The sequence below is a fragment of the Tamandua tetradactyla genome, chromosome 9, assembly GCF_023851605.1.
Source record: "Tamandua tetradactyla isolate mTamTet1 chromosome 9, mTamTet1.pri, whole genome shotgun sequence".
In the NCBI taxonomy this organism is placed as follows: Eukaryota; Metazoa; Chordata; class Mammalia; order Pilosa; family Myrmecophagidae; genus Tamandua; species Tamandua tetradactyla.
In genome coordinates, this window is record NC_135335.1 from 99,825,309 (window position 1) to 99,852,232 (window position 26,924).

The 26,924-nt window shown below is 34.0% G+C and overlaps 1 protein-coding gene across 1 annotated transcript in view; it reads left to right on the top strand.

Annotated features, from left to right (window-relative positions):
• NDUFS4 (NADH:ubiquinone oxidoreductase subunit S4) overlaps positions 1–21,869 on the top strand; it is a 146,282-nt gene extending 124,413 nt beyond the window's left edge. The window contains exon 5 of the mRNA XM_077117131.1: positions 21,413–21,869. Coding sequence (XP_076973246.1) covers positions 21,413–21,516 — 104 coding nt within the window. The 3' untranslated portion in view covers positions 21,517–21,869. The remainder of the gene's footprint in view (positions 1–21,412) is intronic.
• Positions 21,870–26,924: the final 5,055 nt, after the last annotated feature.

Below are 26,924 nucleotides of genomic sequence, written 5' to 3' on the forward strand. Positions count from 1 at the left end.
AGGAAGAGTGTTTTCTTTTGTCCAAAGCCTGAATTTTCTGTAGCACACAATTTAACTCAACTGGATAATTCATTTATAGAACCCAAACACATGGAGCCCAGAATGGTAAAGAGGGCTTGAAATTCAGAATAGCTTAATGTAATACCCAGATACATCCCAGAGTATGTTGGGAAGATAATTTAAAAATATTGGCAAAGTCCCTTGAGGGACTGGAGAAAAAAATATGAAGTTATTTAACTTTCCCACCTGAGAAACCCCTGATACCCTCTCAAACATTAGGGACTCCCAAATTGACAGGCCAAGCCCTTGATCTTGAGGGTTGCTCTAATCAAACTTATTTCTGCAGCAGAGAAGCTAAGCCTATAACTGTAATTATGCCTAAGAGTTACTTCCAGAGGATCTTTTTTGTTGCTCAGATGTGGCCTCTCTCTATGCCCAACTGTACAAGTAAAATCGTTATCCTCCCTTGCATGAGACATGACATCCAGGGGTGAAAGTCTCCCTGGCAACGTGGGACATGACTCCCAGGGAAGTGCATGACCCTTGTACTGTGGGATTGGCAATGCCTTCCTAACCAAAAGGGGGAAAAGAAATGTAACAAAATGAGGTATCAGTGGCTAAGAGAGTTCAAATAGAGTTGAGAGGCTATTCTGGAGGCCACTCTTATACAAGCTTCAGCTAGATATTGCTAATTTCCATAGTTTGCAAAATCCCACACATCATTCCTCTTAATGCTAACCAGCAGGGCTCTATCGGAGATCCTACGAAAGTTTTTTATGCACTAAGTAAGTTTATTTTTCAGAAACCTAAAACCTTCAGATGGTTTCTTGGCCAGGTAAATCCTGAAACCCAGAGGTGCCAGTCTCTCCAAGAACATCAAACAGTTCTATCCTCCTGTTCCATATTATCAACACCCCTTTTCAACATAAAAAAATTTAGGATGGGTATAATCCAAATATCCCTAAAGATTGGGAGAAAGGTCAAAGAAGAAGGAGGAATTATAACAGAGAAGTTAGGATTTAGTATATGAGTATGACTACTGAATCATCCTATTGATATTTATTTTTAGTCTTCAGTGTCTTGGAGAAACTAGAAGGAAAAACTTGAAATTGTGGAACTGTACCACATACCAAACCTTAAAATCTGTTCTATAATTACTTGTTAAAATGTACTTTGAAATTTATTGCTTTTGTGTATGTATGTATTTATTTCACAATAAAAAAAAGTTTTAAAAAAAAGCATTCAGGAATTTGAGTTGAAAGAAATCTTTCAGTGTATCTAATCCAGTGGTTTTTTAAAACTTTTTACATCATCAGAATCCATCCCACTACAAAAAATAAAAATAAAAAATGGAATTCCAGTATACTAGAATAGGTAAAGCCATTCTGTTCTAATTTGATGTAAATACCGGTAATAAGGCTCCTTGTCTGTCAATTTGTCTCCTAAATCATTTGATATTTGGGTGTCTAAACTCCAGTTGAACATTTCATCAGGCAGCTAATTCCAGTTTTGACACCTCCATTTATTAGAAAGATCTTTTTCTTTTTTTTTTTGAGCCCAAATCTCATGCCTGTTATTCCTTATGATATTCCTTCAGTGTCTAAAAATAGTTATCATTATCTTATACTTGAACATCTCCTTTTACCCTAAATGTCTCCATTTACTAGTTTTCTAGATATGGTGGACCTCATATCAAACATAATCTCAACTCTATAGTTATAATAATGTTCCCTAAGAGTATATAATCATTTGGGGCAGCTGCCTAAATCTACTGGCTTACATTGAACTTTGATAAATAAAAACTCTTAAAACATATTTTTTCTCATTTTCTGCTGTTAAGCACTTAATAACTCTTAGTTCTGACCCTCACTTTCCTCCTCCCTGTATTTTTGCTGTTTATCTTTCTTGAATTTGAATGCATTACTGTACATTTATACCTAATGCATTCTACTGTTCTAATTGATGAAATTAAATTTGGATCTAATTTAGTTATTATTCATATGAGATCGTGTCTATTTAAGTGTATTGTTACTATAAGGCAGGATATACATGTAAAAGATTAATATTATCTACCATATTTGACATATAAGTGTGAAAGTACTATAAAAGTTTTTATTATTATCTAAAATGTTTCCTTTTTCTCCCAACTTATGATTAAGAGTCTGAAACCAAACTCTAGGTTGGAATCCATATTTGTTTGGCCCTGTGCTTCAGTTTCCTTATATATACAGTAGGGAATTGTTGTGAGGATTAAATTAATTAATAAGACTAAAGTGTGTACAGCAGAGTAGGACAACTAGTAAGCAAGGATATAATTGTATAAAACTATTATTTTATTAATAGCAGATAAAAAATTAAAAATTTTTTACAAATTACAATTATACAAAGATTTCTTAAGAAATATTTTATTAACTCGTTCTTGGCAAGTTCCTGATTTGTTAATTGTATAGCTGTTCTCAAAGTGGTGATAATCTTGAAAATATTATTTTGCTTAAAAATTTGCAATTCTGTCTTCTTCATTGACCTGTAATGTAACTTACCAAAAACAGTTCCATTAATGTTTTCCATCTTTGCAGCCTACCATATTTCATTTCCGGCACCTTGAAAATTTTTCTTTTGGGTCTGTAGTTCTTTTGAGCTGAATAACTAGAAATCAAACTGTTAAATCACTGCTTAGTGTCTCTCTAAGTGGGTACAAAGAATGAATGACTATAGTTGCCATGTGGATTGCAGGTGTGAGCTAGCCACTGCTGCTGTTGAAATCAGGTGCCTTTCCAACCTGATTCTACCTCCGGAAGGAATACTGAGGAACATTTACAAAATCATCAGAAAATATAACTTGAAAAAGCTTACTGGATAATGACTTCCAAAATTGTAGGGTAACAGTGAATCAGGAATTTTGCTCTACAAGGCAGCAAGAATTACGTCTGTTTTGGTCACTGCTTTGTCCCCAGCATCTAGCACAAAACGTCCCATATAATACACTCTCAGTATTTGGTGAAATTAATGATTTTCTGAAATATGTTCTTTTACTCAAGAATTTGAAGCCACTTTCATCTTCTGGTAAAGTCCTCAGTGATTATTCTGCCTTTGAATCCACTATAGTACTTGTGATCTGCCTCATTTATTTCACATTGAGTATTATATCTTTAACTAGGTAAGTCCTATTTTTCCAGCTACAGTGAAGTAAGGTCTGAATAAACACCATGAGGATCAAAATAAACAAATTTGAAATTCCACAATACCCCCTCCATTCTGATTTGCTCCCCTTGAATAAGTGGATGTTTTGGGGTCACATACAAATGAATACCCCCACTCCCACCTCACATCATTTCATTGTGAGGCAGTATCATTGAAGGTTGGATGAACCAATGTTCTGGTAAGTTAAGGCATAAAAAATAAAGATCAGAAGCACTAGTATGGAAAGATGTCTGGATTGGGAGGCTGTTACTAGTATTTTTAATTCCATAATTTCTCCCCTATGGAATGACTTGCTTGAGCAAGTCATGTTTTCTAATACTTGCTTTAATAAACATGTTTTTTCATTTTTAAAATGAGAAGTTAGATTGGTAATGTTCTAAAACTTTGAACTTAAGGATGTTAAGGCCATGGACAATCTTGGATATTTTTATTTATATATTTATTTACTATCTATCCCAATAGCTATTCACTATATGCTCTAGAGAGAAAAATGTGTTTTTTGTTGATACGGGGGATTTTGTGTTGATAGTAAAACCTGACAAATATCTATTCAGGAACATAAGATGATTGTCCTTCAATAGTGTCTAGAAATAGGAAGTTAGAGTAAAACTGCCATAAGATAATTTGTACACTCAGGGACCTTTCTGAAAATAAACAGTTAAACCTTTCATAAAACCTTACTTCTAAATGGTGGACCAAAAAAAAGGAAAGGAAAAGAAAAGCCATAACCGTCAATTCCCTTGTGTTTTAGTTTGCCAAATTGCTCAAAGCAGATACCATGAAATGCATTAGCTTTAACTATGGGAATTTATTAGCTTATAAGCCTACAGTTTTGAAGCTGTGAAAATGTCTGCATCTAGGCATCATCAGAATGATGCTTTCTTTCTGAAAGACTGGCTGCTGCTGCTGATCCTGGACTCCTTTGGCACATGGCAAGGTATATGGTGGAGTCTGCTGGACTCTCCCTTTTCTTCCAAGTTTTGTTGCTTTTAGCTTCTTGCTTCTATGGCTTTTTTTTTTTCCTCTTTCTGTATTCATCCCATTTATAAAAGATTCCAATAAGAGAAGTAGGACTCAGCCCTGTTTCACACCTTAATTGAAGTAACCTATTCAAAAGGTCCTACTTACAATATATTTACACCCACAGGGATGAATTAGCTTTAATAACATGATTTTCTGGGGTACATACAGTTCCAAAACACCACATTTTGACTTATATTATAGAGAATTAATACAATATTGACTAAGATTCTCAGATTTAGTTGCTTTTGAGACTTAGGTAATAGGGAACGTCATTGTCATCATCTCAGTAGCCAGCAGTTCATAAACACTGTCATAAACCAGTCACTATATTATATGCTTTTTATTCATTCTCATTTAATATCACAATGATCCTCTGAAATAGGGACAGTTAATTATCCACATTTTATAATTAAAGGAAACTGAAGTTCAGAGACATAATGTAGCATTAATTAACAAGGTCACATACCTTGTTGGATGAGCAAATTTTGCTTTAATATAATCATGCATATTGATTTATATATTGTCTATGATGGCTTTTCATCTACAATTACCAAGTGTAATTGAGATAGAGACCATATGGCCTCCAAATCCTACTCTCTGGCCCTATATACAGAAAAAATTAGCTGACCCCTGGTCTAAATCATGTAGACTTCCTCAATAGGGAAACTCTTTCTTCTCTGATATTTTTATAAATCCAAAAATGTCCTTTATTCAAACACCTTCAAAGGGCTATGGCTTAAAAGACAAATTCCTCAACTGATAATTCCAAGTTCACAATATATGCACTAATATCACTAAAGCGCTACACTAACCTTTCTAGTTTTATCTTACTATGCCCGAACTTTTCTTTCTGTCCTTGTACCCCAAACCTTCTATAAACTTTCTTCCATTTACAACCTTACTCAAGCTTACTGCATCCTTATCCCTGCCTATAAACCTCCAACCTAGTCTTCAGAATACGTTTTAAATATTTTCTCCTTCTTGAACCCTTATTTCCTACCACCACTTAGACGTGCTCCTTTTTCTTTTTAACTTCCATAATAATTTTTATTTTGTATTCAATGATAAATATGTTGAGTCCCCTTTTGTATGCCGACACAGAGTAGCTAGACTCTGGGGATAAATAATTAAATAAAGCAAAGTCCCTCATACTCAAACTGATACTTTATCCTGCCTACCAGGCTATAAAATCCAGGATAAGCCCAAGTCTCATTCATCTTTATCTTTTACTGTTCTCAATAAATACCAGTGATTTTGAACTGTAGGTTAAGTGATGTTGAAAATTATTCCCCAGATCATGCTTTACGCTTTTAAAGAAATCACTTTAAATTAATTTGGCTACTTGTGCTATCTTTTAAAAGAACTGTTAATTCCCTTTAATTAGAATCTGAAGAAAGAAAGCTCTAATACACTGGTTAACAGTTTCTTATATTTTAGTGTATTTGTAAAATATTCTATAGTCAATAAATATTTTTCTGCCAAATTTATTTGGAGCTTATCCTGAGTTTATTAAGGGTTGGCACCCTGAATTTGAGTGTACTTAATATGATAATTTCATAATGTTAGAGTTGTTTCTAAGCTGTACAGTATTTATTCTAAACTCTTCATTTTATAATAATAATGAGTCCAGAGAAATTAAAAACAAACAGAAAAGGCCAAGACAAGATCTGTCACATAGCTCCTAACTGATGGGATTCAGACTTCTAGATTCCTCAGTCCACTGTTTTTTCTGTAATACAGTGCTGCTGGTAGATCTTAAAAATTAATCATTTAGATTTGCACTGTCCATTCTGATAACCATGAACCACATGTAACTGTTTAGCACTTGAAGTGTGTCTAGTTCAAATTGAGATGTAATGTAAGTGTAAAATACACATTGGATTTTGAAGACTTACTATGAAAATATGTAGGTATTAATAATTGTTATATTGATTACATGTTAAAATAAGGATGTTCTGGATATATTGGATTAAATAAAATATGTGGTTAGATAAATTTAACTGTATTTTAATAAATTTAAAATAATTATTTTGTAATGTGGCTACTAGAAAATTAAAAATTACACGTGTGGCTCATATTCTATTGGACAGTGCTGATCTAGAGTAGTTAGAAATATACATGCTATATACTATATACATATTATAAATATTTCATAATACATATTCTATACTGAGTATGAAAAATAAAATCCAACTTTGAAAAACTTTTATTTAAATTTTTAAGCAGTACAGTTCTGTTCTTCAGATAATGTTAAGCATTATAAAACAAGGATGAGAGGAAATCCTTATGTTAAATATAGTATGATAATATAAAATAATTAAAAGAAACCCATATTAGTCACAAAATCTCTATTAATCAACTGTTTTAAATTTCTTAACCAAATAAAGTATTGTGCAAGTCCATCTTTTTTATATATAAGAACACTTGCATTTCTAAAACTATTAAGTTCTCTTCCTCCTGTAGCCACCCTTCTGCTTCTATCTTTTTTTACTTAGTTCTGTCTATTCTCCAGACCTCACACACACACACACACACACACACACACACACAAAGTAAAGAAAGTATAAATACCCCTGTTTCTTTTGGCTTCTTTTTTCCTCCAGGATCTCAACCTAAATGTCTCCCTTTCAGCTCAGCATCTATTCCAGAGGAACTCGTCAAAGATAACTTTTCTCTGTAAAAAAGGGAAAAAAGTATCTGACGTTTCCTCTGAAATGTAGATGAGCTTTATTTTAGTTCTTTGTGTACTGAAGAGACCCGTCTTTCTCACTCATTTGGTTTTTGTCTTTCCTTGTGTTTTGTGGTGGGTTAGAAGGGTAGGGAGGAGGTAGAAGATAGCTGTGGAAAACTACGTAGAAGACTAGGATCTGCTACCATTTATATGCTAATGAAAACTAGAAATGGCTTTTTCCCCCGTTTGATCTGATTTAAAACTTTGTGACTTTCTTCTGGTATGTCATTTTACCCCCTGTCTGTTTCTCACTATTGTTAGCTGTAAAAACTCTTTGAAATTCTCAAAATAGAATGGGCTTTTTTCAGGAATAGGAAGACAGAGGGCAAGCTGTGAAAACACATTCTATTGGAGGGGAAAACCTGCCTCTGAAGTAATAGAAGTAGAAGTAGGGAAGGAATCAGACAGTTCTGGGCCCAGAAACAGAACAATAAAAAAAGAAGATAATTGGAGATACAGCCCAGGATAACTATTCCAGAAGTGGACAGCATCAACAAGATCTGGACTTCCACATAATTTAGACTCTCTGATAAGTATCTCATCCTCACTCCTTTATATCTGGTAAAGCACAGTTTTCAGAACAAAGCTAAGAATCGTGGCTCTCATATAGAAATATAGTGTGTTTTAAAGAGTTTATTTACTTATATGAGGGAATCAGTCAGATACTATATACCCACTCAAAGAAAAAGTTAAAGCAGCAGAAATTCATATTGAAGTTAAGGAATGTTGAGATGAATTGCAAAATAGAGGGAAGTCAGAAGAGGTGAAGTCAATTAAATCTCTACCAGTAGGACCCAGGACATAATTTACATATCTGTCAGTCATGTACAACTTTTTTTATAAAGAATTGCAGATAGATGAAAGACAAAGAACAAGACTAGAATCTGGTAACTCAAGGGTGAGCTGCAGATGAAGCCTAGATTTCCATTGAAACACAAATTTTGTTCTGTTCTTCCCCTTTTGATAAAAATAATCACAAAGATTATTCATTTTGACAAAATGAGATTATTCTCATATTTGGTGTGATTATTTATATAGGTATACCATGATATTAATTTGCCCTATTAATTTTCTTAAGCTTGCTTTGTTCAAAGTTTTCTTAAGGAATCTCAGATTGGACTTTGAAAAGCACTTAAGGCTAAGAAGCCAAACCAAGAACTTGCCACGAGATTTTACCTATGATATCTGTTTCATCAAATTCTTACCTTTTATAGGTCCTCCAAATATGCTAAGGTTCCTGGACTGCCAGAAAGTGATCTTCCTTACCGCCTCTAAGACTAGGAACCCTGTAAGCCAGGTGCCAGGCCAGTTTTCCTGGGTTTTATAATCATTGGCCCAATGAAGTCATCCTTAGTTCCTTAAAATCGCCTAGTCATATCGGATTGAGCATTATTCTCATATATGGCATTTCATGTAAGGCCTTGGTTGCATAACCAATGTTTATCATTATGTCCCAGTAAAAACTTCGTGTTGAACATTTGCAAATAACATGCTATAAAAATAAAAATGTTCAATTAGAGTTTCTGAATTCTGAAGGGGTCACATAGGGTGAATATAATTTACAGATGTTTGATTTCAAGTTACAAAACAGAGTCTACTAAATTATAATGAGTTAAGAGGAAATGGAAAAAACTTCATTACATATCTAAAAAATAGAATATCAGCAGTATTCCAAACAAAAGTTACAGTCACCCCTGCATCAGTTCATTCTTTCCTATGTAATTAATTCTTGTTCTACTTGTTCAAATAACGCACAAGATATTTATGGGAGCTTATTTGAGCAGTTTGCAATTCATGAATCAGGCAACACTCAAACTACACATGGAAAGGAGCTCTGCCAAGGAAATGGACAGGAAAGCTTAAATAGGGCAAATGTGGAAGCAAGTGAGGAAATGTTCTGACTGGCTGACATTGTTTCCATTTCCCATATGAAGGGTCTTACAGAAATGGCCCAGAGCAGATATGCATTGTTCAATGGTTTGTCCTGATAAGCCCTCTCTTCTGGAGGAAACTGGTTTGTCACCAGGTCTTGCTTATCTGCATTTCTGTGGGGTACAGCCCATAGTTCCATTTTCTCTTAGAAAGCACCTGCAGGTTAGTTGTTTTTGCTTTCTGAAAAATCCTTTCTCGAGATGGTCACCCCTGGCAATGCACAGTGCAGGTAGCCATTTTATTTTACTTACCACGCTGAATCATGAACTCGTCTGCTTCTCAACTAAAGTTCTGGAAATCCTGACTCATTTCACTGATCTGGTTTTAAATTGTTTGCAATTCCATCAGAAGCCTCTGCCCAAAAGGACCTATCATAGTCTTTTCCACAGACTATGGCACAGTCCTTTTTTGTTGAAATTAAAACATTCTGACCTGTATCTGATTGCAAACGTTTTCAGGGAAGCGTCAGAGTGAAACAAAAAGCTAGGTGACAAAAGGCTTTAAGTGGCTGTGGTTAACATTACTTATAATTTTCAAAAGTGAAAAATATAATGAGTTCATTACAAAAATAATACAGCTTAAAAGTCAGTCCATTGCTTCTTTTATCTACGTTATGGACAGATGAGTAAAACATATGGATTAAAAATAAATGAATAATAGAAGGAACAAATGTTAAAATAAATTTAGTGGATTGAAATGGAGGGGCAAGGGGTATGGTATGTATGAATTTTTTTCTGTTTTCTTTCTATTTCTTTTTCTGAATTGATACAAATGTTCCAAGAAATGATCATGATGATGAATATACAACTATGTGATGATATTGTAAATTATCAATATGTAGAATGGAATGATCATGTGGTAAGAGTGTTTGTGTTTGTACGTTGGTGCATTTAATAAATAAAATAAATTTTTTTAAAAAGTCAATCCAAAAAAGTTGTAGACAAAATATAAGCATAGTCATTGAGCCTATTTTCAAAGAAGACAGTGAACATAACATCTAATTAATAAAAGTACCTAAATACAATCTTTACAGAGAAAGAAATCTTGAGATGTGATATAATAATCCTAAGAACATAATGCATACCATGAATATGCAAATCACATAGTAAGAAAATACCAAAAATATATCAATAATGTCAAGTAAAAAGAATAAGTGTGGGGTGGATCTTAAACATTGTATATTAATAAAACTCCATAGGTAAGTGATATAGATCCCAAATTGTCATCTACTGACCCAGAAGATGATAGATTCAAACTAACGAAGTAAACATGCAACCAAGTTAACATTTAAAAAAATAACTGAAATTATGACTGATGACTTATTCCTTTATTGTCTAACATCAGGCAAAACAGTACCAAGACTCTTATAGATAGACCATATATTATGGACAGTGAAGGCATTGATAAATCTCTAGAAATTTCTTATATAGCACACAATTTCTGAAATGTTTATACTAATTTATCTGTACAAATTTAACCTCAGGAAACTAAGCATCTTATTTGATTTGACAACTCTTCCCATGTATCTCATCAATAGTGATATATCCCATAAACCTATAGTTCTATCTATCTTTTTACAAAGCAAAAGAACACATCTTTGAAATTTTCCAGGGGCCCTCTGGAGAATCTCAAAGACAGTTTTAGTGCAAAGATATCCTAAAAGCTGTATTTAATTTTATTCTACAATTAGGATTCAATCTTGGGAAAGCTAAAAAGTTATCAGGAGAGTTAAACACTTAAGAAAGGAATTGAATTATAGATGCCTGAGAAAAAAATCTGACTATTCATTTCAAAGTGACAATAAAACTTATCAAAATAAACATAGAAGGTAGCATGATTGTAAAAAATCTTAGCACTTACGAAAGTGATCAGGGACTTCAAGTCATTTATAAAGCATAAATGATTATTCTAATAAGCCACAGATAGTCACCTTTGCTATCTAGGCAGATTACACGTAAAGACGAATAATTCTTCATATTGTATATGACAGCAAACATGAAACAGGCCTTTCAAAATTGAGAAAACTTTGCTAAGATTTTAACATATTTCATAGCATTTCAGGCTTACTATTTGCACATACTATAATACAGTCAAATATAATTTCCTTTCTGTGAACTTTCTATATCCATCCAGATTTTTTCCTTCACCATTTTTTCTCATTCTGGAATAGCCAGTCATTTTACTTTAAGATGTAACTATTCTCATTTTCCTTTAATAAACAAAAATACATTTCATTACAATGTTTACAAAGATGGACCTCTCTGCCACTGTTGCTCCTATAGAGTTTCATTCATGTATATTAATTATAACTTAACCAATGTAACCTTAATTTCATAGAGAAAACTGGGAGATGGATAACTGAAAACTGTTACACATCAGCATTTTAGCAGACTAGCAGAACCCATGAATATGCATTAGCACAACTTTGTATAACCATGTGCATTCTTTCAGCTACTCCACATCACAAAAATCGATACATTCATCCATTGGGTCTGTACCCAATGACATAGACTTTCTGTAGCATATAAAAACAAGAAGCAAAAGTATTCAAACAGAAAATTCTGCTTAGTAATCAATGTTTCAGTATTCTATCTTACTTAGAAATAATCTAGATATTTAATAAATATCCATTAATATTTGTCTAAGGTTTTTAGTTGCCTAAAGATTTTTGAAATTGATTTTTTAAGGTGACATGCTCTGAATATAATTACTGTTAAATAAAATTTAGTCAGAATAATTAATACATTCAGTTAAATACAAATTTACATTTTTCATAATAAACATGAAATAGATGTAATGCTAGCTTATTTTATTACTAAACTTCTATAACTTTAGGAATAACATATCCAAAAAGAATAAAAACCTATGTGTATATTATGTTTAACACTAATAAATCAAGGAAAACATAGATGTTTCTTGTTTACCAAAGATTTACCTACATTATATGAAATTGAATTCTGAAAATATTTGTGTTAGTTTCTATAAGAATAATTTTTCAGTCCAAATATTGAAAATATTAGAAGTTCAATATCCTTGTTTTCTCAGTTATTGTAGGAATATTCATTTTATAAATGCTTTTTCTTTAGTTCTGTAATTCAATCAGAACAGAGGCTTAAAGAGGTTTTATAATCCAATTTAAGAATATTCAGAAGTAGAAAAACTTTACACAAAATGATAAGCTAATGGATTTGTAATGAATTACAAATACTTGGAGCTCTTATACCTTTAATTCTAAAATTTCAGTCATGGTCAATAGCAAACAAAAAATTACAGAATTCTTTGGTCCATACCAAAGAGCTGTTCTCATTGGGTACAAATTCTTAATTGTTTTGAGCTCAAAATAGATAGACAGATAACAAACCAAATTCTGTAATTTCTCACCCAACAGAGAAAAGCTCTCTATGATAACGATTAATCCTTTTACAAGGGATCAATTAATAGGCAGACCATAAAACCGATTCCCAGAATTAGTAGTGGGCAAGATTAAAATTAGAGGAACAGAGAGTAAGAAAATTTTTCTTGCTGCTTTGGATTCACCCCTGGGAATCAAGAAAAAACTTTGGTGTACCACTTCTCTGGTGAAGAAGTTTGCCTGGCTCTTGTTAGAGTGATGTCACCTGCCCCAATCATTCAAATGACCAATTCCCAAGACACCGGGGTTTCAAAGAGGAGAAAAAGTTTATTGCTAGGCACAAAGCAAGAAATCACGAGGCCTATTGGTCTAAAAATCTATCGTCTCAAACTGCAATAATTCTGACAGTTTTATGATATCAAAACATGAGTAGGTTTTAGGATAGGAAGACAAAGCTTTAGATGATATAAGCAGAGATTATCTAATTATTGAGCAGGTGCAGATTGATTACATGCTTAGTCACAGAACTTATGTAAGAAAATGGCAGCCTTAATATGATGATGGGTGTGATTTTTAGTATTATAATGAGGTAGAGGTCACTTACAAGTTAAAGTTTAAGTGACTGTGCATGTCAGGGAGCCCATTATGGTTAAATCCAGCTGTGTTTATCAAGATAATTTTGGAATTGGGCGGGCTAGTCCTGGGCTGACTCAAGGCCGTTCATTGATAAACATTAGGAACTGTCTTTAATGATCATAAGACCCTAAAGTCCAAAAACCGGATAAAAGATGTACAAGTGAGTGTCAGTCAAGGTTTTTATAATCACAGGAGCACAAGATAAAGGCTATTTAATTATACAATCACTATCAAAGATCAAAGCAACTAGATTACAGTTCAGCAATTTCAGGTATTTACTTCTGGCTGTTCTAAGCTATTCTACTTAGAAGGTAAAAAGAAATATCTATATAATATTTCAGTAGTGAAAATCATTTGTATATTCCTAACTTCTTGGTTACAGGTAAATCTATTTGGAGTCTCAACGGGACCTCCAAAACTGTTAAAAATTTCCAGTAAAAGTAAAATCATTTTCATATAGATATAAAAAGAGCATATATTAAGGAATGTTTCTTAAGTGATATTAAGGACTCACTTCAAAGGAAAAGCCAAAACAGAACAAATGTATATGGACTAAAGAAACACTGAGATGAATTGCAAATGGAAACAAAACTGTTTTTTCCACCGTAGGGAGGTGGGTAGTAAGGTAGCGGAAGTCAGTTAAATACTACCAGAGAGGTCAATTTATATGTTTATCAATTACCTACAACTTAACAAAGAGTTGTAAAAAAGCTCAAAGACCTAAATAGGACTAAGATTTGATAACCCAGAAGGATGTGCTATAAGATATGCATAGGTTTCCATTGAACCACGATTTTTTTCTTCCTGCATTTTTCTTAATTCCTAGTCCTGTCTTGTGTCTAGGGAAGTGCTGAAGTTACTTGTATATTATAGGTTATTCTAGAAATCCCTGTGAACAGATGATACTCTGCACCAATTATATCAAAATCACTGGAAGTGATTTTTGGACACCCAACCATCGTGTATAGTTTCTTTATCTAGAAAAACACGTTGTATATTTATTTTACAAAAACCGGAATAATTTATTAATATCCTGCTTTGTTTTGTGGCCGATTCCAAATAGCGTGGTTCCAGTTATTGTTTTGGAAGTGAGAAAATACTCTGCAGCAACTCTGTTATTTGAAAAGATAAGATTTAAGGGGGGCAATGACTATCACATCAAAGATGTCTTTAGGTTTTTTTATTGTTGCTTGAGAGGTGTTGCAGCTGGGGCAGATACAGTGTGTTATTAATCTAAAACTATTCCAGGTGCCTCATGTTTCACCTTATTTGCTTATTTAACTCATTTTATATAATTTTGGAGGAAAGAAATGCTTCGCCAGTGTATCCAAAACCCTACTATTTCTGCTCCATAGTATTTTTTTTAAGTCTAAGATAAATTATTTCCTTTCTCCTCCCTAAAAATTAAATACTTGGAAAATTTCAAAGGAGAGGTAAATTTAAAATGAAGCTCCTAAAAACTATTTTTCTCCCTTTATTTCTCCCCTTAGATTAGATTTTAGGCTTATGGAAGAATAGAAATCATCCTTTTGTTTTCAGTCAGGCATAATGTGAGAAATCTTAAAAATTTTCAAGTACCGTCGTTCTTTAGTTAAGCCTCCCCAAACCTTTGCTCTTCTGATTCCATGCCTCAGTTAGCAATGACTACCAAAGTATATTGTGGTGGTTCTTTGATGCACACGTGGAGAGTATGAGAAATCATTATACTGTTCACTTCTAAGCTAATATCAGAGTTTGATATTAGTTTATTAAAAGAGAAAGACCTTTCACAGGACTTGAACCAAGATTTTTAGAGGTAATACATTTTACAAGCAATAAAAACACTGATTAATGTTTCTATGTTTGCATTATTGGACCATAAATAGAATGATTCTGTAAATAAAAATGAATGAATTAATTTTCCTTTTCTGTCTCAGACATGTAATTCATAAGTTACTTGTTGTAGTCTGGTTTTGCTCAGAAACTTTTTTTGTTTTGTCTTTGGTGGAATTTGAAAAGATTACACCAAACATTCATATAATAGGAAATAGAATATCCCATTTGCAGCGTGGAGATCTACAAAACAAAAACTGGCATATTTCTGAAAAAGAAACTGAGCCTAGGATATTACAGATTACATTTTAAGTTTACTAGAATACTTGCCAGAGGCACTTCTCTGATACTGGGACTTAAAGTTCAGAATATCTTTGTGAAAGCATTCCAGTGTGTGAAACACCAAAGGAAGTCAGCTTCTCATCATTTAGGTGCTGGTTGTTGGATTTGTGGCTAATCCATGCCATATGGCTGCTCTCCTCAGTGGGAAGTGACGGCAGTCCTGGGAGCTTTACCCCATCCCTGGGGCAGCTGCCTTGGACTCAGTTGCTTTGATCTTCTTCTGTTGCACAGCTGGGAAGAGCAAGGGCTGGTTTTCAGTGTCCTAACAGGACAACATATGGGACCATTGTCATTGTAGACTACACTACACCTTGATTTTAGAGAAATAGTGCAAGTGTTTTCACTTCTGTGATCTCATTCAGAAACATAAGTTTGAGTTATTTTAAAAAACAAAAACAACTTCTTTTAGGGTTGAAAAAGTAATTTGTATAGAACTTAAAACATTTGACACGTAAACTTCCTTTCTTAAATTTCTGTATTCTGTTAGAAAATTATATTGCATTCTTTCTTTTTAAGATCAAGTTTCAAATGGGAATTAGAAAAAAGGAGTACAATTTATGTAATCCACCCCATTGTTAAAGACAGTGTTTACTACCCTTTCAAATGTTGTTATTCTTAAATAATTATTTTGTCTTTTTAGCTAAAGGCTATTCTTGATTCAATAGTTTTTATATTGCCACATTATTTAGAAAAAAGTAGTTTGGGAAAGAATATTGTATGAAGTGTAGTGAGACCAGTAAATTCCTTCATCTGGGTACTTTGGGGAGGAATGCTTGGAAATTTGATCAGATTCTTAAGTGCTCCAAGAAGAGAGAAAATTTCCATTATAATTGTGAGCCCTGCATAGTAAAGTTTCCTGAATGATGGATAGGAAATCCGATGAGAGTTTATGTGGGCTCTAACTTTAAGTTCAGTCTCTTCAGATGATTAAAAAATATGGATAAAAAAATAAACAGTAGGGGGAACGAAGGTTAAAATAAACTGAGTAGATTGAAATACTAGTGGTCAATGAGAGGGAGGGTTAAGGGGTATGGTATATATGAGTTGTTTCTTTTTTATTTATTTTGCTGGAGTGATGCAAATACCCCCCAAAAAAGATCATGATGATGAATACACAACTATGTGATGATGTTATATATTGCTTGTTAAGATTTGACAATAAAAAAAAAAGTTCAGTTTCTTGTGAGTTTTCATCAGCCTTCCTTATACTCTCCTTTGCTTTTACTTTATCAGAGAAGCTTAGTTGGTTGTACAGCTTTTAGAACAAAGTTGTTTTCCACAGAAAAATATGAGAGAAATAGACTTTATTTGCTATACATCCCAACAATTATGTGTGGTAGTTGGGGTAGAGTAGTAATGTAGAAATGGATCCTATTAGTAAACATGGGTTTCTTCCATGTGTTTTCTTGTTTATCTCAGGGTGCTTTGCCCATCTGCATTCCACTCCCTATAATGATACTTCTATTTATTGTTGTTATCACCATCAACAGCAACTATAATCTGGCTCACAATTCCCAGGAGTCAGCTCACTCCCTAGTTACCAGGAGAAAACCCAAGCCAGTTGTTTCTTTTATATGTGCAAAACCCCAGTCTTCTCACATTGCAGTGACCCTGACAGCATTTTAGACTCCATAACCAGAACAAATAATAGAACTATGTTTGAGTTCTGAATCAGTTAAAAAAAAATTCTTTTTCTCCCTGGTGGTTAAAAGACTGAATAACTGCAGGTGAATCAAAGAGTTATTATTTGGGTATGTGTTTGAATATAGTACTCATTCCTAAATATTTCCAAGGGCATCTCATTTCTTCACTTCCTCCTATCATGTCTTTATTGGACTGGAGAATTTGGGAGGAAGTAAATGGGGAGAAAGCATGAGTTCTCTCCCCTTCAGTTGGTAAGAAAAGATCATGGAGGTCTTGGCTAACTTGCCAATGATCCTTATAACCAGACAGTCGTAGAATCTACACTAGAAACCGTTTCTGGGGAAAAAATGTGGGAAACATAAACCTGTTTTTCCAGGGATTCTGAAAACAGTGTTTCAGCATATTTTAAAAATGAAAAAAAAAAGTTACAGATTCACACTGACTGAAAGAAAGAAAGTGAAATAGATAAAAAATTGGAACTCAGAATATTTTTATAAAGAAATGCAGTTTCATTGATGAGGTGGTTATATGCATAGCTCTAATGTCACCTAGGTTAAAATCCTGGCTTTGCCTCTTATTAGCTGTGTAGCATTAGGCTGCATGTTTATCTTCTCTATGCTTTATTTTTCCTGATAAGTAAATATAGTACCTATCTCATAAAGCCAAGCAACCTGTAATTCAATGAAAGAGTACAATTTAAAGCACTTAGCATAGAGCATAGTACACCAGGCACATTCCTGCCTCCAGGCCTTTTTTGCATTTTCTGTTCTCTGCCTGAAACTCTTTTTCTGCATATGCACATGGCTTCTTGTTTTCCTTCAGGTCTTACTCAAATGTTACCATCTCAGGGAGGGAATCCCTGTCTGCCCTATCTAAAATGTTTTCTCCTTAGTGTTCATTACCGTGTAAGTATTTTTAATCATATTTATTCATGTGTTCACACCTACTATTCTATACATTTACTTATGAATTTTTCTTCTCTATTAACATAAAGAAGTCTGGGGATTTTTTCTGTTTTATTCACCATTTTATTTCCACTGCCTAAAACAGTGTCTGACACAGAGTAAATAATCGATAATATTTATTAAATATCAAATGCTCAGTAAATATTATTGTTATACTTCATTGAATTGAATATTTTTTTAAATTATCAAGAGTATTTGCAAGACATGCTTGAGGAGTTTATAATTGTAATTATTGATTTAGTTTCCTAGGCTGCTTAAAGCAAATATGAAATGGTTATAAGGCCGAGAAAATGTCCAAATCAAGGCAATGCTTTCTTCCCAAAGACTGGCTACCAACGATCTTTGGCTCCTCTACTGTGTGATAAGGCATGTGGTTGCATCTCCTGGGGCTCCCTTTTCTTCTAGGTTTCATTGATTTCAGCTTCTTGCTTCCCTGGCTTTCTCTTTCTGTGTCTGCATTTTATTTTCTTATTAAGGACACCAATAAGAGGATTAGACCTATTCAGATTGAGGTGGCTCACCCCTTAACCGAAGTAACCTCTTTGAAAAGTCCTACTAACAATGGGCTCACACCCAAAGGAATGGATTAAATCCAAGAGCATTTTTTTCTGGGGAGTACACAGCTTCAAAACACCACAGTTATCAAGTACAGACTTGTTCACAATGTTAATTTGCTTACCCAAACTACCTTTTTAGGTAATAACTGGGTCAAATTGTACCTAACTATACCCAAAATACCACAAATTCAAAATCAAAATTAATGGGCTTCAGTGTGATGGCAATTTTATTTACACACATACTTCAAATTATATAGAAAATATTTTGTTAAGAAATTAATGAAAAAGTTAAGCTTGGGAGAAAAATAGTAACTTAACATTTACTATAAACCACCAGAGATAGTACAGGATAGTAGTTAATTGCACAGGCTCCAGAATCAGGCTGTGTGCAAATCCTGATTTTGCCTCTTCCTAGCTAAATGATCTTGTGCTAGTTACCCTCCATGCATCAGTTTTCTCAGCTGTAGAAAGGGGATAATAATAATTCACATGATGGTTTTAGAAAAGTAGCTTTCTCAAAGAGCTAAGTAATGATTGTGTATTCCTCACATGAATTAACTTGTTTAATTCTCATGACAACTGTATGGAATAGCTACTACTTTTGTGCCTCTAGTAATTTTCTTTGAAATGTAAATAGCTACTTCTTAATGAAATTATTTTATAAATTCAGGTTCTCTTAAAGTAATATATGGCTTTGTGATTTTTTTTTAATGATTAAAAAAGTACTTGATAGATTTTTAACTGGAAGTGAGGAGAAGAGACTAAAACTTGATTAGAAGAGTTTTACTGGGAGGCTACACACAGAAGGGCTGAAGTCTAAGATGGCGACATCCCTGAACAAGGAAAAGGACACAGATTATATAATATGATTGGCGGGAAAAATGGGAAAGGGAAGTGGCAGGTTTTCTTTATCTAGCTTGGGAGTGGGAAGTTGGCAGATTTCCATTGGTTGTTTTTGGAAGCAGGGGACTAAGTTGTGAGTTGGCAACTTTCCATTGGTGGGGTTTAAAAATTAAACGCTGCTGTGGTCATATAGGATTGTAACTGCTGGAAGATGAATGTTGTGTAAGGAGGTTATCATAGGAACAGTTGCTAGAGGGTATTGGGTAAGAGGGCTATCGCAGGAATGTAGTTGCTGGAGGGCAGACGTAGGGGGAATTATGGAACTACTGTGTGGGAATATATGTTAAGGGCTAGTCACATGTGGGGGAAGGGATCCTGCCTAATAGTACTCAAGCCATTTTTCTTTACTCTCTAAGGCAAAATAAATTTAAGATGAGCAGGAATTGAATGAGTTATTTCTCTTCTTGATTCTTGAGGCCTTTGTATTTTAAAAACATTTGTTTCATTTGCTTTCCTGATTCTCCATTTCCTTATATAGCAAACGGGCTTTCTTTGAAGATATATGGAATTCTATAGTAGAAATATCATTTACCTTCATGGATAAAATAAAAGAGTAAATTTGAAGTATTCTGTTAAATGTTATTAGACAGTTTCCTTTTCCTTTTTCAACATTGAAATAAGCAACAGTAGCAGTATATTTTGATGACTTGAGTTTCATTGATTTCACTTTTCTGGCAAAATTGAATTACATCTATTGAGATGTAAACTTTGCGGCAGCAGGAAGTATACTTGTCAGGTGACACCAGCACTTATAAGAACTCACATAATCAAGGAGCTCACTTAATTAGACTGTATAATATTCAGTTTAGGCATTTTATACATGAGTGCACAATTCAACCTTGACACTTCAAATGTTTCAAAATGAGTTATTAGAAGAATGATAAAAAATTAAAGGGATGGAAAATGTGTGAGAGTTTTAAGAATGCGTATTAGTCAGACTTCTCCAGAAAACCAGAACTAACAGGAGATATGTTTGTTTATTATAAGAAGTGCAACTGCTGTGGCTGTAGTGTTGGCAAGTCCATATTCTGTAAGCACAGACCGCAAGCTGGAAGCTCCAGTAAAGGTGATACAGAAATCCTTAGTCCGAATTCCCCAGGAGAAGCTTGTTGGTTAGAAATTCCAACAAGAGCCAAATGCTGAAGTTGAAGCAGAAATTATTCTTCTGACCTTTGAAATCCTCAATTCTGGCTTTTCAGACCACCAATTGTTCTGGCTTTTTAGACCACCAACTTTGTTGACTAGATGCAGTCGACTGATTATAGATGAAAATTGCATCTATGAAGTACCTCACAAATAACTAGAGGGGCAACCAGTGCTTGACCAAACAACTGGACACCATAACCTAGTCAACTTGACACATGAAATAAACTATGACAGAGTTCATTAGCTCAGGGAGTAGAAAGGTGACTTAAGTATATTTTCAGAGAGAAAGATGATGATTCAGTTGTTCTCCATATCTGAGGGGAACTGAAGTAGAACTGGACTTAAAGCAGAAGATATAGACATAAGTAAATCCACCTTTAAAAATTACAACACATTATAAAGGGCTTTGGAGAAAATATATAAATTCTCAGAAGACAATTAGGCCTGTGGTTTTTATGTTTTATTTAAACATAAAAATGTCCTGGGATGATAGTTAAAAGTGCATATTCTCAGGCCCCCACCAGAGATTCTGATCCAATGGGCCTTTGAAATGAGGCCTACAATTTTTCATTGTTTCTTCAGGTGTACTTTCATTTCATTTTGATGCATATAGCATTTAAAACAAACATTGAACAACTTTCTGAGTTTAGTCTTTGGCCTGTCAAAGTCTAGGAGGCTGAACTGAATCTCTCATGATCCACACCAACGCTGTAATTTCCTGTAGATATGTATGTACATGTATTTCTATATCACTTCGGATAAGCTTCAAACAGTTGTAAGACACCAGCTTTTAGAAGAACAGTGAGAGAGGTTATATTGTTCAGTGTTCCTCACTGAAGTTATTAAAGAAGTTATATGTTAAACCACCTAACTGAATGGAAACTTTTATATAATATATAGCCATTGTTAAGTGAGCAAGGAGTATTAAGGAAAAATCAAATCATGGTTTACACTTTTAATTTGAGTTATGGTAAATCATCACCAGGCAATGTTTTTGGACCCTCTTGTTACAGAGGATTAAAAAGGAACAAATTACTAAATAAGCCTTTAAGATATGTTGACATTTACTTATGATAAATGAACACAAAATTTATAAAAATTAACCTCTGTTTGCTGTGTCCTTCAGGTATCCTCTTTAATTCTGTTCCTGTGTTGTTTCTTTTCCTAGGATGGAACTATGACGTTGAAGAGAGGAAGGTTCCGAAACCAAAGTCCAAGTCTTATGCAACTAACTTTTCTTGGAACAAAAGAACAAGGGTATCCACAAAATAGGTTGGCACTGACTATATCTCTGTGCTTGACTGTAAATAAAGTCAGCTGTGCAGTATTTATAGTCTGTGTATAATATATCTCTTAATCTCCTAATAAATTTGACCTTTAAACTACAGATACATTTTGCTGTGTCTATTTAAAATGTTTTTGATGTCTCAAATTGAACATGTTACAAATTTCCTATATATAGAAGAGATTTGAGGTGATTATACCTCTAGGAAATTTTGGTACTTAGAATCTATTAAAAGGAGTATTTGAAATCACTTGCAACATTGAAGTTTTATGCTTGCTTTTTATAACCATTCCTAACTTAATAGTGTTAATAAACTTCCAGCCATCATTATTAAAATGCTGTCTTAGATTTCTTTTATTATATGTAGAGAATTACATGCTAACATTACAGACTGATAAATCTAAGCCCAAATCTCCTTATTGAAATTTTTCTCTTTAGTTAAAACTGTATATTCTCTAAGCTTCTTTGAGGCTACGTGAATTCTGTTCCATCCTAATATCTACCCACAAATCAATACATAATGTCTGTGAGGGGTTCAGGTAAAGATTTTATATTATTTTGAAATTGAGAGACTCAGAAAATAAATGTTTAATCTTGGAGATTTTGGGTGTGACTATTGTTTTTTTAAATATAAATATATGTTTTTGTTTGTTAATTGTTTGGATCATTTGGTATGTGTTATTGTGCTCATACTTTTGTCAGCCTCTTCTGTAAACACTTTGTATATTAATCCTCATAGTAACTCTATTAAATTAGCACTATTATTACTCCCATTTTGTAAATACGTAAGTCAAGGTTGGAAGGATTAAAAAACCTGCTCAAAATCACACAGCTCATAAGTACCAAAGCTGGTCCTTAAACCCAGGTCTGTCTATCAGAGTCCATACTTTTAATCACTGTAGTTATAAAGAAAGAAAGTTGATTAACGGTATATGATTTCCTTGAATTGCTAATATATTCCCAATGTTTCAAAAATGTATATAAATACATATTTTCTCTCATTTCAAAGAAACACTAATAGCTCACTAACCCATAGAAAACCAAGAAAACATGTAAGAGTATATATTTGTACAGTCCTGTCTTGAAGAGCATATTAGCAATATTTTTTCAAAATGTTAGCTGCATATTCCATTTAATTCTAAAATCTCTCTTCTAGGTATACTTGGTTGAGAAGACTGTTAGAATTCATACCCAGAATAGTCTAGAGATCAGATTTTCCATTCCTGTGGTCATTTACAGTATGACTAGAATGGTCCATGTGGAACAAGACAAAGTGAAGAAATGTTAGAAGAAATATTACTCAAAATTGGCATGTGCAAAAATTGAAGAATATGATATTTCTCTAGTTTTCCCTTGTGTAAAACAAATTGAAGTTAATATGTAATTTGATAAAACATTCATTTTCTGGTGTAATTTGGTTTTATGTTTACAACTCTGTGCATGGAAAGATGAATTCTTTCTAATTATTATTGAACACAAGAGTCCAATAAACCAAAATCTATATTCGTTTCCTGGGGCTGCCATAACAGTACCACAAGCTGGGTGGTTTAAAACAACAGTAATTTATTTTCTCAGAATTCTGGAAGCTAGAAGTCAAAACTCAAGATATTAGTAGGACTGTGATCTCACTGAAGGTTCTAAGATAGGATCCTTCCTTGCCTTTTCCTAGCTTCTGTGGTTACCTGCAATCTTTGGCATTTCTTTGGTTGTTACAGCATAACTTCAGTCTCTGCCTATGTTGTTATATTGCATTCTCTGTGTCTGTGTGTGCATGTTTCTCTGTCCAAATTTCCCTCTTCTTCTAAGAATGTCTTATCTAACTAATCACATCTGTAAAGACCCTCTATCCAAGTAAGGTCACATTCACAGCTTCTAAGTAGACATGAATTTTGGGGAGGGGGATACTGTCCAACCCAGTACAGTCTGCCCTCAGGTGCCCCCAAACTCACATCCTTCCAATGTGCAAACCATTTCACCCCATCCCAACATCCCAAAAGTCATAATCCATTTCAGATTGCATCAGTTGCAAAAACTCCCATCCATTTCTGTAACCAGACCACCAACTACAAATACTGCAGTAACTCAATTCAATTCTATTCTAATTCAACCTAAAGTTAGGCCAGACTCCTCAGGTTAGGGACAATTCTCTACAAGGTTACCCTTCAAGCACCAGTTGAAATTTGGGGTCTAAACCAACTTCACTTCTGACCAATTGGCTGCAAATTAAGGGGTGCCCACCAGCCCCTCAGGTTCTATAATTTGGTAGAATGACTCACAACTCATTGAAAGTGCTGTAATTATGATTATAATTTTTTGTTTGTTTTGTTTTTGGCATGGGCAGGCTCCGGGAATGGAACTCGGGTCTCCGGCATGGCAGGTGAGAATTCTGCCACTGAGCCACTCTTGCACCACCCTATAGTTTTATTATAGTAAAAGGGTACAAGTAGGAAGTCAAAAATAGGCAGGTGTAGATGGGGTTTATGAGAGTCTCAAATGCAAGTCTCTATGTCTTCACCATATGGATTCAGAAATGTCATTCTCTCAGCACAGTGATGTATCTTCTCAGTCATGGAAGCTCACCAGAACTTCAAGGATCACAAGTTTATATGGGCTTTTATTAGTAAGCATGATTTGTGATATCAATGCCCACATGATTATCTACAGATAGCCCCCTCATTTTGTTAGAATATGAATGTGGTCCTAGGCTCACCCTGAATAGCAAAGACATTTTTATCACAGGAAATTCCAAAGCTATAGCAGTTAGCCTTCCCAGCAACTATTTCAAGGGACCAGCCAACTTTTTATTAATGCTACACATCCTAAACTTACATCCAAAATCTCTTTTAAATATCCCGTCAAAACAGTTCTAATTCTCATCATCTAAGTCAAATCAATCAAGTATGGGTGAGACTCTGGTACAGACCATCCTGGAGCAAAATTCATTTCCATCTGACAGACCTGTGAAAACTAGAAATAAGTTGCAGGCTCCTGAAATACAATGGTGGGACAGTTACAGGATAAATATCCTCATTCTAAAATGGGGAAATTGGAAGGGAAAATGAAGTCCTGTGTCCCAAGCAACTCCAAATCCCAACAGGGCAAATTCCATTGGATATCAAGGCCTGATGGCTTGATACTCTGTCTTTTGGACCCACCTGGGCAGTGGTCCCACCCTCTGGGCCAATGTGGGAGTCCAGCTGAAGATGCACAAAGCAGACAATTGGATATTGGGGTCTGGAGCTTAGGAAAAGAGTCAAGAGACATTGGCTGTAAGGTGAAATTGAAATTGTGACAGTGAATAGGGTAAAAAAAAGCAAGATTATGAGGAAGAATGAAGAGCGGTCAAGGACAGTCCATTGGAAAAAAATGTTTCTAATCAAAAGTAGGTGGTAAACAAGGAATAAAAGAAATCAATAAAGGTTTTATAAAATGAAAAGATTTGTCTTTAGGGTCAAAGTCTATGTGCCTTTTTATAGGTTGCTAGGGACTTACGATTAATATTACTAGTATCAGAAATGGAAATAGAGCAAAATTAGATGCAATTTCCTAAGAAAATGTAGTTCTGCTAGTAAGTACAAGTCTTATTAGTCTCGGTATTAGTTTCCTATGGCAAATTTCTAAGTAAAATTATAGCAAATTTGATGGCTCAAAACAATCCACATTTATTCTCTTACATTTTTGGAGGTCAGTAACTCAAGTGCTTTTCATATACCAGCAATAGGCAATGACATTTGAAGTTAAAAAAAGAAAAGAAAACATTTCCAATTGCACTGAGAGAGACAGAGACAGAGAGAGGAGGAAGAGGGAGAAGAAAAAAATGAAAAAAGTTATGAATCTAAATACATTAATACATATGCATTACTACAAAACTGGTGAATTAATTTTTTAAAAATAAATTGATATTCTGTATTCATAGAGTGGAAGACAATATTAAGATGTTAATTTTTCTGTACTTGATCTATAGACAACATAATCTCATAATCCCATTTTTTCTTTAGTAATTAGCAAAAGTTCTAAAGTTTATATGGAAAGGGAAATAACTAAAGTAGCCTCTGAAACATTAAAGAAGAAGAAAAAGAAGGAGGAAGATGACGGGGATGATGAGGAAGAGGAGGAAGAAAAAAGAAGAGGAAGAGTATAGATATTGAAGAAGGAGGAGGATGGGGGAAAGGACGGAGGAGAAGCAGAAGATAAAAAGGAAAGAAGACAAAAAGAGGAGGCAGGGGAGGATGGGAAAAAGGAATGGGAGAAGAGGACGAAAGAGAAGGAGGAGAAGGAAAAGGAAGTTAGTGGACTCATACCACGCAATTTCAAGACTTAGTATATAAAATTACACTAATAAAACAGCATGGTATTTGGAAAAGAATCAATACATTGATCAGAGAACAGAATAGAGACAACCCCCACCCCCAAATAGATCTAATCTTTGACAAAGTAGCAAAATCAATTCCATGGAGAAAGGATGGTCTTTTCAGCAAATGGTGTTGGAACAATTGGATGTCCATATGCAAAAGAAACAGAGAAAGGAAGAGGAAGGGAGGGAGGAAGGAATAAAGCTGGAGATCAGACCTTACACTTTTCACAAAAATTAACTAAAACTAGAATATAGACCTAAATGTAAAATACAAAACTATAACACTATTAGAAGAAAACATAGGAGAAACTAATCTAGATGATCTCAAGTTTGACTATGAGTTTTAGATACAACATTAAAAGCACAGTACATGAAAGGAAAAATGATGTTGGACTTTATTAAAATCAAACACCTGGCTCTGTGAAAGACATTGTTAAAGAGAATGAAGAGACAAATCACAAACTGGGAGAAAATATTTCAAGACATATTTGATAAAAGACTTGTATGCAAACTATTCAGAGAACTCTTAACTTTGAATAAGAAAAATAACCACATTTTTAAATGGGCAAAAGTTATGAACAGACCTAAAAAGAAGATATACAGATGCCAAATAAGCATATCAAAAGATGATCAATATCATTTATCTTTAGGGAATTGCAGATTAAAGCAACAATGATATATAACTACACACCTAATAGAATGGCTAAAGTCTTAAAAACTGATGATACCAATTTCTGGAGAGGATGTGGAACAAAAGGAACTTTCATTCATTGCTTTCAGGAATGCAAAAAGGTACAACCACTTTAGAAGATAGTATGGCCATGTTTTACAAAGCTAATCAATGTCTTACTAAAGGATTTGGAATTACACTCCTAGGTATTTATTCAACTCATTTGAAAGCATATTCACACAAAATTGACTCAATAATGTTATTAGCAACTTTATTCATAATCATACAAATCATTCTAATAATCAAAGAAATCAAGATATCCTTTTATGGTGAATGGAGAAACAAACTCTAGTACATCCATATAATGGACT